The sequence below is a fragment of the Rattus norvegicus genome, chromosome 9, assembly GCF_021556685.1.
Source record: "Rattus norvegicus strain SHRSP/BbbUtx chromosome 9, alternate assembly SHRSP_T2T, whole genome shotgun sequence".
NCBI lineage: Eukaryota > Metazoa > Chordata > Mammalia > Rodentia > Muridae > Rattus > Rattus norvegicus.
The window spans coordinates 100,804,565-100,817,401 of NC_141542.1; the positions used below are offsets into that span (position 1 = coordinate 100,804,565).

The 12,837-nt window shown below is 41.6% G+C and overlaps 1 protein-coding gene and 1 long non-coding RNA gene across 4 annotated transcripts in view; one reads left to right on the plus strand and one right to left on the minus strand.

Moving 5' to 3' along the window:
* Dner (delta/notch-like EGF repeat containing) overlaps positions 1-12,837 on the minus strand; it is a 302,538-nt gene that overhangs the window by 96,362 nt on the left and 193,339 nt on the right. For 2 of the 3 annotated variants that reach the window (XR_015628663.1, NM_001399331.1), the window contains 1 exon segment: positions 1,526-1,639. Coding sequence is in view for 2 of the 3 variants with exons in the window: in NM_001399331.1 (NP_001386260.1) it covers positions 1,526-1,639 (114 nt within the window). In the remaining variant the exon portion in view is untranslated. 3 annotated transcript variants of the gene reach the window in all.
* On the plus strand, positions 3,314-9,757 carry LOC120094725 (uncharacterized). The gene is made up of 3 exons (XR_015629202.1): positions 3,314-3,451; positions 6,037-6,153; positions 9,631-9,757. It is a non-coding gene; the product is annotated as an uncharacterized LOC120094725 (long non-coding RNA).

The window sequence follows — 12,837 nt, forward strand, 5'->3', positions numbered from 1 at the left end:
TCACAGGGACCCTAGTATTAGAAGGAGGGCCAGGCATTTGCCTGTAGTGAGATTTTGGATTTCTTTGAAAACCCAGATGAGCTTGCTTCATGGCAGGTGACTATGATTTGTTTTGTTACTAGGAAAGGCGTGATTTTTTTTTTTGCCCAGCTGCAGATAGTTTACATTTGGAATTCTGGGAACTTTTAAGAGGGTATAACATGTGGGAGACTCGAAAGGGGCTAGAGGCACACTTCAAGGAATCTGGTTCTTGTTGCTGCTGTTTGTCAAGTGGTCATGAGCAAAGAGATGAGAAGTCGGAGATATTCAGACAATGAAGATTGGACTTGGCCCTAAAAAGCAATAATTAATCTAAAAAGGTCAACCCACCTTCCCCTTCTAACCTTCTCTCCTACATAGTATTGAGGGGTTGGAAGGGACTAGGGTGGAATAAGAGTTGGAACGGTGGTAGATAAATTGAACCTAATAAGGTAGGTACCCCAAAAAGTGCCAACATTTGGCCAGGGACAGCTGAGGGTGATTTGAAGTATTAAGATGTGGATGTCTATGCAGAATCTATGTTTAACCTCCAAAGAGTATGAAACTCTACATAGTTGCCTGTGTTGTCTGTGAATCGGGAGCCCACTTGACAGTTTTAGGCAAAGAAAACTCTACCACTGCGCTGTTCTTACAACATTAAGGATTTAGAGTAATCCCCTCACAGCAGAAAGGAGAACAAACCATTCCATAATGCCAAGCTCTGCCTTCGATTACCTGCCTGCCTTCTTTTTCTTAACAGTAAATCATCTGTTCAAATAAAAACAAGCCTAAAGATCAGACTATTAACCAGTGGCTTAATTTTTCTAAGATAGAAAGTTGCTGTAAAGCACAAAGAAGACAAACTTTATGCTGGATGTGAATTTGTATGGGAACTAAAATGTATAGGAATATTGAGTGGATTTTCACTCTATTAGAATACATTACTATGCCAAAATGACCAAAGTGTCTGGGTTGCATATAGTATTCAAATATAGTGGTGAAGGGAACCCATGTGGGACACCACAATGCATGCCTATAATCTCAGCACTCAGGAGGTAGGGGTAGAAAGGTCCAGAATTTAAAGTTGTATTCAGCTACATAGCAAGTTCTGGGTCAGCCTGGGCTAGATAAGACCATTTCTCAATAAATAAAAGAAAACAAAACAACAACAAGTGAGGGCATCATCTTTTGGTTTTGCTCTAGATAGACAGACAGAAAGACAGACAGACATATGATAGATGATAGATATACATTGATATAGATAGATGATACGTACATATGAAATAGAGATATAGATGATAGATACATATATACGATTTAGATAGATGATAGATTAGATACATACATAGATTAGATAGATAGATGATATACATATATATAGATAGATAAATGATAAGATTCTCTCATATGAAGTATTTAGAAACTAAAAGTACTAAACTGATCAAAAGAGTTTATGACTTAAAGAGGAAAATGAGAAGCTCTCCAAGAGTATTGAATGACATCTTACCTTCCAAACACTGGCAGGTAAACCCGCTGAGGCTGGACACACATGTGGCTCCATTTCTGCACGGGTCTAGGACACAGTAATCAATCTTGGACTGGCAAAGCTCTCCAGTATAACCTGCAGAAAAAGAAGATGCCCATTGTCTAAGACCTGGTATTCCAAAACTACCAGAGCCACCCTCAAATTAAGGAACTCAACCAGAACCCACCCTTGGAAGCAACCACCTTGCGAAAGAGTATTAGAGATTTCTTGATCTCATGTAGTTTTATAACCAGAAACTACCATAACGTTAGAAGTATGGTTCAAAATTTGCTCATTCTAAAAATTGTTTTAAATTTTTAAATTAAAAATTAATTAAATCTGAATTTTATACATTGGAAGTTTCAGACGTGAGAATGAATTGCACTGTCCCTAGAATAGTGTCTAGGGACACATAGAGTGCCCTTGGACTAAGATGACAGTTACCTTCCCAGAGTCACCACCGTACCTCTATATAAGAGGTATTAAATATTTTAATGGATAATATTTAGAACTAAAGGCAGCCACCTGTGTTAATTCTGTACCCTGGGCTCTCATTTTAAAGACTAAGAGATATTATTCTTGATACCTATTTGAGTCATAAATCCATCTCACCCTTTTCTGTGAAGCCAGCCCCCAGGTAATCTTGTGGGATAGTAACATAATCGCAGGCAAATGGTGGGAAAATCAGGCTGTAAATCTCCTGGAACACCTTGGGCAGCCTGAAGGCTTTAAATAAATCCCAGGTTTTTAATTCACTTTTAAAACAAAGCCCTCCAGAGAGACAAGTTTAAAGAAAATAGCACACTAAAATGTTCCTCCTCTTAGAGTGGGTGATGGAAAATACACGATATAAAATAAATTTAAATTTTTTAAAATTTGCCCTCAGTTTTGATATTTGAGTAACAGGACCACTGGACAATCTGGAGAGAAAACCTGTTGTAAATTTTAGTCAGACATATTTTCTATACAATTATAACCATACAGTAGTATTTTGTAACTTGCCATGGTGGTTTTAACTACATGAAAACTTGCCTTTCTGGATTATTGGTTTTGAAAGGCTTTTGTTAGCACACACAGCTGAGACTTGCAAAACTCAATGAGCTGAGTGAAAGATGAACTCTGAGACCCAGTTACCTGCCAAGTTCATGGAAATTACAATGAACAGGAGCCACCATCTCGGCATCTCCAGCCATCCTCCTCCTCACCTCCAAACAAGCATTTCCAATTATTTAAATGTAAGGGAGTGAGGTCAGCCTGTGAACTAAAATCCCAACACCAAGATAAGAAATTAACTCAGAATTCCAAAAGGAATCTTTCAATATGACATCATAGCAAGAATGTATCTTCAAATGAAAGCTCTAGATTCAACACGTGAGTCAGTAGAAGGCCGAGAACATCTGGCCAAAAACAGTATGTTCACATATGTTCATTATGATGGCCTTTCTGTTTGGATAGGAAGGTGTCCTAAGTCTCAGAGGCCCAGGAACCACAAAGCTCTGAAGGGTGAAGGGTAATGGAAGGGTACCCCGAGACATGAGGGCCCAGGAACCAAGCAGCTTTGAGGTGGGAGAGTGCCCCAATGGAAGGGCATCCTGAGACATTGGTGCCCAGGAACCACATAGCTGTAAAAGGAAGTCTCCTCAGCAGAGGTGTTGCAGCTCCCAGGGGTTCGGTATCCCCAGCTGAGCTCAGGAGCTCAGGAGCCTCAGCCTGGCTCCTTCTCTTCTTCCCTTCTTCTCACCATTGCTTCTTGTCTTCTTCCAATGAGAGAGTCACATGAGGCAGCAAATCTCATGAGAGAGATTTAGTTATTGGAGGGTCCAGGATGTAGAGGGGCGAATCCAGGAGTGGCGGTCTACACTCACAGGAGGAAGCAGACAGCAGCAGCAGGGATTTGGGCAAAGCAAGGTGCTTATACAGGGGTTCTTGTGGTGGGGGGAGGGGTCCTAAAGTGAAGATTTCCACAGGGAGGATTGTTGGGATTTCAAGTGCTGAGCTGAGGGAGCTCAGGGATTGGTGGACTTTCCTGTACAGGGAATGGTGGGTTTTTGAGCTCAGGGATTGGTGGGTTTCTGTGGAAAATTCAGACGCCTATTCATGGCTTTTGTTCAGACTTTTCACCTAAAATTAACATAACCTAGGGGTGGGTCCTGTTGAGGGGCTAGAGATGACCTTAGGACAGTTAGGGAACTCTCGGGGAGGGGGACCTGCCCACTTTCCTACCTTGAGGGTTTACAAAGTTTTGGTGAATCCATGGCAGAGAAGACCTTCCCTGCCCCTTCAGTGGCCTGAATAACCGACAACCAGTCTAATCATACAGTCAGTCTTTTAGCCCATCCCTTCCCTTTTAGAAATAAGGAAATTGAGGATTAGAAAGATTAAATCATTTGCACAGTCAGCAGGGATTCAAACTCCTGGGGCCCAAGTCCTTAAAACTCATTTATGCCTAAATCAGTAAGCGACCTAGACAGAAAATAGAACATCTTAGCTTCTGCCTGTAATCTCAGACTTAGGAGGCTGAGGCAGAAGGATGACAAAGCCGAGGCCAGCCTGGACTACATAGTGGCAGCCTCATTTTAAAAAAAAAAAAAAAGAAGAAGACATTAGCCAGGTGGAGATGGTGCATGGCTTTAATTGTATCACTTGAGAGAGGCAAGCAGGTCCCTTAAGTTTGAGGCCAGCCTGGTCTACAGAGAGAGTTCTAGGGCAGCCAGGGCTACACAGAGAAATGCTGTGTTGTCTTGGAATTAATTAATTAATAATTAATTAATGGAAGGAAGAAAGAGATGTGATAGAAGAGATTTTTTAATAACCATTGCTTTGAACAATTTGAAATTTCAAATGTAAATATGAAGAGATTAAGATCTAACCCATCACCCTTGACAGCTAGCTTTAACATTTCTATATAACTTCATCTGGTCTCCTCAGAGCTTCCCGACTAAGGACTTCTTAAAACAAATTACGCTTTTATAAATATTTCATTATGTGCCCTTTTGAAAAGGGGATTGTTTTTAAAGAGTGGTTTTAATGTCCTCTCTAATTAACATGTAGCTCATTTAGAAACTTAAACACTTCAATCTTTTTATTAGCATATAGTAATTATATGCAATAGATTTCATTAAATCTCCATATCTGCTTCCATATTCACCCCATTACTCTTTTGTCTCCCTCCCACTCCCAATAATTCCATTTTCGTTATATGTATTAATATCAAATTTTATTTTTTTTAATTTTTACACTCCAGATTTTATTCCCCTCCCAGTCCACCATCTGCCAAATTTTTTTCTTTTAAGAACTGCAGTTGTGTGAAACTATACAAGTAACCTCGTGTACTTCTTTTTATAGACCTAAAGATTTGAAGCTCTAAGTGGAGTGAATCTGAGGTCCTGTTTGACATGCCAATTCTGTACACAGATTTTATAAGTAAACAATCAAAGAAATTAATTCGCATTTTAATGTGCTGGGTGTTGCGGCTGCCATAATGACTTGGGTCCAACAGGCATTGAGTGAGTGACTGTGGAAACTCTACATTGCTTCAGAAGGTCTGATAGAACATTTCTCGTATGCCAAGATCAATAGCAGCTCCCTACTGAGGAAGGTCCTGCCTGGGGTAAACATTATCTCATTATTTTCTTCCCCTTGTGCTTTAAAGTCTGTACAAACTTTGAAAGCACAAGAAACAATGAAATCATACTTAAAAGACTCTAGGTAAAGAGAGTGAATTGTCACCTATGAGTCTCCTGGCATGCCTATGGCTCGCATGTCTGCAAATGAAGACGGATAATGGAGGCATCCATTGGGGGAGCAGGGAAAAAGGAGACACAGAGAGGCAGACTGGGGTTGTGAGGCTATGGAACACAGAACATCCTTGGCAATACTGGAAATACATAGTAATTACCAGAATCCCAGGACCGCCAGCATCATAGCAACTATAGCCAGTGTCCATCCATGCATGTGCAGAACGGTACTGATGCCTGTCCACACCAGGCTGGTCATGGAGAGCCAAGAGTTGTTGTTGGCATCCTGTGAGTTACTAGGGAATGACTACTACATCATTCTCATTAGCTGACAATGGCCATCTCTAGAAGAAGAGAAGCAAAGCACAAAACCTCAAGCATGAATTCAGGAGCCATCAACCATTAGCAAGACATTTCTTGGGCCTTCAAAGACTAGTAACCTGATAGAAATTGCCAACCATAACACACACACACACACACACACACACACACACACACACACACACGATTCTCAGGACTGGATACCTAAGACTGACCCTAATCACTCTTTCTGAGCCTTCTGGTGGTTTTTCATTTGTTAGTTTGTATGCGTCTTTTTTGTTTGGTTGCTTGTTTTGGGGGTTGTTTGTTTGTTTGTTTTTGTTTTTTTAAATCTCATAACAAGACTCAGTTGACAGGACTTTGAATGGAACAAAATATTAAAATCTCTTTGTCTGAGTTTTTTATCCTGCTGAAAGTAGGTTGGTCTCTTCTTAGGGGAAGCGTACCAAACACTCATGGCATTTTCCAGCCAGCAGTAGGAACAGACACCCAGAGAAGCATGCAGATGTTCAAGAAAGGAAAGGTGACCTAGTGGCTGTCAGTATGCTACAGGTAAATGCTCTTGGATCTTCGGGAACCACATACCCATGTATGTAAGAGCTCCCAAGTGGACAGTCAACAAAGAATGGCAGAAAATGTTTGAAAAGGCATAGAACTATGCAGAATAGGTGAATGACACGTGTCCGTTAAAATGCAGGGCAATGACAAGTTTCACACTAGTTTCCAAAGAAAGATCTACACAAACCAACATGGAGGGATCAGAACTGTAAAAGCACCTCTTCCTTAGCCAGTGACAGGCTCCTTCTGACTACCAGCCCACAGGCACTAACAGCCAGCCTCCCACATCACCGGCACAGCCTCAACACATCTTTTCTATCGTCCCTGCCTGTGCGTCACTGTCTCTCAGGACTCCAGCAAATTTCCCAGACCATCTCTTTACATCGGCTTTCTTTCAATGCATTCTCCACACAGAATTAGTCAGAGAAATATTTTAAGGTGTCATTTACTTCCTATGACACTTATATGTAAACCAGTGGTTTCCCAAAAATGATTGGAAGAAAATTAGTCAGTAACTAAAAGGTAAGACTTGGTTTGGTTCCTGCCTTCCTTCTCTTTGTCCACTGTCCCCACTGACGACCATGCTGCAACCACTTGGCCTAGTGCTCTTCTTAAATGTACCAAACAACTCACAGTCTTTAGCATCAGATTCACACTAGCCTGGAACCAGATAAAGATATGAGAAAAACAGGATTCAAAAAACAAAAGAAGAAGAGGGGGAGGAGAAGGAAAGCCCTGCCCTACCCAAAGGAGATTAGCATGCATGAACTTAGAATCATCATCTAATCCATCGCTGAAGGAAATTAGAAACCAGCGCGTTGGGGGAGGCTGAGGAAGAGAAGGAGTAGTCAAGATAAAAAGTCCATCTGTAGGATCAGAAGAGATTTAGAAATAAACCAATACAGAGTAGAAGATCAAATAGAGAGGCAATGAAGTTGCCTTTAGAATCATGAAAGAGACCAGACCAGAGAGATGGTTCAGTCAAGAAAGGTGTCTTTCTCAGAAGTGTGAGGACCTGAATTCAGATTTCAGTCTCTACATAGAGCCAGGTCTGATAGTGTGTGCCCAGAAATCCCAGTGCTGAGAAGCTCCCTGAACTCTCCCTGCCAGAGATAAAATGGGTGGAGTCCAGATTCAACAAGACACTCGTCTCAAAAGTTAAGATGGGGGAACGATTGCAGAAGACACTGGATATTGACCTCTGGCTTCCACACACATGCACACATGTACACAGGAACACACCATACAAACTTGTACACACACACACACACACACACACACACACACACACATAAACCCAATTAGGAATAGAATGAAGCTAATTAGTTTCAACCTTAGTCAGGCTTGCAAACAATATCAGAGCATTGAAGTGGTGATGTTTCCTGTGAAATAAACACATTGGGCAAGTATGAGCTTAGAATCACATGTTGTTGGAAAGGACCAAAAGGAAGAGATGGCCTGTATGTGTTTATCTTCCCAGCAAGGAGAACTTCCTGGATACCCAGGTTTTGTGAATCTGCAAGACCCAAATCTATGTGGATCAAAAGTTGAAAACAGATCAGAACAATAAAACTTTTCCTGTACTTCCATGAGTTTTTAACCCCAGAAAGAGGTAGAAGCATAGTGAGACTTGATCATAAAATGTCCCCATAGGCTCATATGTCTGAACACTTGGTCTCTAGACAATGGCTCTGGTTGCTATAGGAAGTTAATCACCACATTGACCTTGGGGCCTTATATCCCAGGCATACTTCTTGTCTTTGTTCTGTGTCCTCCTCTACCAAATATAAGGAGGCCAAAGCCCCAGCTATAATCGCCCACCACCATAGAGCCATCTGTCACCATGCTTCCCCCTCCATAACAAACTGTATAGCTCAAATTGTGAGCCAAAGTAAACCCTTCCTCCCTTAAGCTGCTTCTGGTTAGGTACTTGTTCACAGCACTAAGAAAACCCAACACAAACCAAATACAGAAAGAATGGTGTTGGTCCTGTTCAACCCACAGTACTGTCACTTTGGGTTTGGGTTAGGCTAATCTGGCATGTGAGAATGCCAAGATTGAACACATCCCAACTGAAAAGATGTTGTGTCTGAGAGAATCTGTCAGATGTGATTCCAACCACAGTGTTAAAATGGGTAACTGGTTTCTTTTCTGACTAATGAATATTAAATTGAAATATGAGGCTACTAGATTACATTGAGATGTCAAACACATCTCAGAAATCACTATTTAAATATAGTTTTCCTAAGAGAACAAACACAAAAGCTAATTCCTTTCCTTTAAATTTTTTTTCAGTTTGTGTGTGTGTGTGTGTGTGTGCATGTATGGAAATGCCTGTATGTGTGTCTATCTTGTGTGTGTGTGTGTGTGTGTGTGTGTGCATGTATGGAAATGCCTGTCTGTGTGTCTATCTTGTGTGTGTGTGTGTGTGTGTGTGTGCATGTATGGAAATGCCTGTCTGTGTGTCTATCTTGTGTGTGTGTGTGTGTGTGTGTGTGTGTGTGTGTGTGCGTGTGTGCAGATGCACACATGCCACCATGAGCTGGAGAGGGGAGGGGTCAGAAGGTAATTTGTGGAAGTCAGTTCTCTCTTTTCCAGCATGTAGGTCCTGAGGACAGAAGCCAGGTCATCAGGTTTGGCACCAATCACCTTTACCCACTGAGCCATTTTGTTGTCTCAGAAAAGACAACTTCTGATACTCTTCTCTGGCACACGAACCATTCTGGAACATCTAATACTTCAGCCCAGGTTATTCTACTTGGCTACTCACTTGAACTCTGCCTTCTTTTGAGACTGCCCTGCCCCTTAGGTCTAAGCTCAGAAAATATCAACTTGGACCTAGGGCTCTGTCCCTCCTTTACTCTTGAACTTGTCACCATGTCACCTACAAGATCCTAAGAGCAGGCTTTATCCCTAGAACCCATGCTCATCTCTTTCTAATGACCATTACCTGGTATGGTTCTCTCATTCATGCAGCTATAAGTACTTTCGCCTGATGAACACGAGTGCATTTGCCTTACTCCTTGAGAATCAGGACTTTCTAGACTCTTGTAACATAAAATATTTCTCAGCACAAATAATTATCAAAGAATGGGTCCATTTATTTGAGGTTTTCCCCTTAAATCACTGCATCCTTTAACTAAGATGTTTGCCTTTTCCAAAGCAATGACACCCAGAAGCCAGGTGGAAGAAGTGTGCTTTCCACTCCTTTCCTAATGGGCATTAAAATGAACACACAGCTGAGTTTTTTGTTTGCTTATTTTTGTTTGGTTGTTTTTTTTTTAAGGATGAGAAAGGTTATCTTACAAAATATAGTGTAGTAGTTTGAATGAAAATACCCCGGTAGGCTCATATGTTTGCATGATTACTCCCCCTTTGAACTGTTAGGGGAGGATTAGGAGGTGTGGCCTTGTTAAAGGAGGGGCATCACTTAACTCACACCAGGCCCTTTATCTGTCTGCTGCCTATCAGGATGTAAAGCTCGCAGCTACTGCTTCAGCACCAAGTCTGTCTGCTCCCCTGCATGACGATCATTTAATGTCCTGAACCTCCGGAACTGTAAGCAAGCCCAAGATTAAATGATTTCTTCTTATAAAAAGTTGCCTTGTTCACTGTGTCTCTTCACAGCAATAGAACAGAGACCAAGACATGTACTATCAAAAATCACCTTGCTGTTTGCTACAGTGCCCTGGACCCCAACTTGGGAAACCGTAATAAGCAATCATCCTGCTCACAAGCCCCTCCCCATTTGAGATGGGTGGAGAATTAAGCTGGTCCACTTCTAAACTGCAGTCGTGATTCTCTAATTAGGACCATTCATCAGTGGTTAAGACAACTGACTGCTCTTCCAGAGGTCCTGAGTTCAATTCCCAGCAACCACATGGTGGCTCATAACCATCTGTAATGAGATCTGATGCCCTCTTCTGGTGTGTCTGAAGACAGCTACAGTGTACTTATATAGAATAAATAAATACATCTTTAAAAAAAAAACTGTTCATCCAACCACATAGCAAATCAACATTGCTGAAACAGACCTGGTCACCTTTTTCTGCCTCAATATCCCCTGGTCAGGTTAGCTTCTGATTAGAACCTAACTAACCTGGCTAGGTTCTCAGCTGGGCTGATTCTCCCTCAGGGTCAACTGAAATGTCTGGTGACACTCTTCAATGTCCAATCCCTAGGGATGCCCCTAGCATCTAGTGGGTACAGAGTACTGACAAATATCCTTAAAGTATGACGGTTTCCACCACAAAGAACCATCTGGCCCAAAATGACCCTATGCTAGGCTAAGCCAAAGGTCAGAGGGATGTCATCCTTTCAGACTGAAAGTCATTACTTTTGTCCCAGTCCCTCCTCCTTACATCACACAGAACCACTCATTTATGAACCAGAGCAGAGGACTTTAGGTAGTCAGAATCCTAGGGGTACCTTAGAATATCTCCAAGTCACAGACCATTTAAAAACCCACCATTTGACCCGCAAAGTGATAAGTTACTGAGGAATTTATCATTGATATATCCAAAATAAAGCAATTGATTCAAAAGGGCAGCTTGGAAATACTTCCTGGGAGTCACAGAATTTTTTTTCTTTACAGAACATTCTAGTATAACAAAGACATAAGGAAAGAGTGAGACTTGGGGGTACACAAGGATGTTTTCAGAGATGCATTGAACACCTGGAGAAGGTCTAGCCTGAGCCTTTGTGTTTTTATAGACATCTGAGCATAAGCAAAGTTAGGTGAACCCAAGTGCATTTGACAGGACATGTACCTTGGCAGAGCCTGCTCATGACAAAAACACTAGGCCGAAGGTGACCACTGGGATTTAAAGGAAACATCAAATAATAAATCCACTCACTAGGTGTTCACAGATTACATATCTTTGTAAAACTTTATTTTTATATTCTTATATTTTGTTATTAAAATGCACCTTAAAATTGAGTGGTGATGACAAATCTGAAGCCATGCAGCATCTTTTGACTTCAAGAGCATAATAAAATCTATCCCACCCACCCACCTGTCTTTACAACTGCACTGCCCGATCCCTTCCAATGAAAGAAACCTTTCATAGGTCAAGGACGAACCACTTGCACGTAGGAAAATTCGCCTACATGAGTCTTCTTAAAAAGCAATTTATCAGTGATAGCTTTAAAACAAAAGAACAAACAAAAACATTAACCTCTCTTCCTAGCATAATTCTTTACACCTAAGAAGTTTATTCCATAACTCTTTTGCTGAAATGAAAAACATTCATTCCCCTTTCTGCTTTGGCTCTGTGAGAGAGAATCTAATTGTTTCTTTGGAGCACTGTTCTGAAAGCTTCCAAGGTGGGAATTAAAGTGAGGTCTATTTTTAGTGTGCCTGGTCCTTTTCTAATCTAGCCTGTTCAGTGGAGTGAAGCTATTGGCCTAGAATGAAAACCCTCATGCTACCAAGAGAGCCCACCAGCTCCAGATCTTACCCTCTGGGGTCCACGCAGCCAGTGCCAGAGCCTCAGTCACAGCAGCTAAGATACAGTGGCTAAAATTAGCACATCGGACAACAAAGACATAGCAGGAGTCTGAGCACCGCCAAGATATTCCATGGTGGGGCACGCGATCTCAATGTGGGCAGGCAGAAATTATTCAAAGAGAAAGAAAGATGGCCTGGCAGGAGGAAACCAGAAATGCCGGTATAAATGTAAACCTAAGTTAAAAACCAAAAGAGAAGAAAAGAAAGATATCTATGGCTCACAAAGGGCAAATTGGTAACGTAATTAAGATGGGGATATGTGATATGAATAAAGGCATGAAAGCTTAGCATTCCCCAGAATTATAAAACTTAGTCTCAAGGTTTGAAAGAAAGCAACACCATCCAAGAGAAACACGCAAAAATAGAGCAAAAAAGATAGTGGTTTAGGGAAACAAACTGTCAGGATTATAAGGCTATGCTCAACTGAGTGAACTCATCCAAGTCTTGACAACTTCCACTTCCATTGTGTCCAAAATGAGGATAAAGATGCCTATCTCTCAAGACACTGGGTTTGATCAACTCTGAGGGCAGGTATAACGCCTACAAGTGTACCTTTAAATCCACAGCAGTTTGCACAGTGCCTGGGCACTAGCGAGTCTTAAGTAGCCCTATGCTTTGTGAATGAATAAAGTATTTGTGGATTTCAAGACTGCAGAGCAATGTGCCTATCACCATTTGAGCTCGGCGACCGGCAATCAAGAACCGTGGTCCTCTAAGTGCGATCAGCATTAGCATCACCTGGGAACATGGTTAACTGTATTTTGAGCAGGAGCGTCCTTCATCCACTGAGGCAGAAACCCCACGTGGACCTAGAAACTTAACTCTAAGGAGACCCTCCAGGATGGTGGGGTGACTCAGTGGGTAAGCCACTTGCCAAACAACTATGAGGACTTCGGATTCTCCAGAGCCCATAAAGCCACAGGAGGTGGTGTATGGATATCTGTAATCCTGTAGATAAGGCTCCCAAGTGCCAACTGGCCACATGCACACAGTGGCTAACAAGAGACTCTACTTCAAACAAGGTAGAAAATGAGTACTGTCACCTGAGGTGTCCCCTATACACACACACACACACACACACACACACACACACACACACACACCACTCTCAAAGATTTTTTTAAAAAAGTCTTCTAGGTTATTCTGACATGATTTATCTACTAACCATG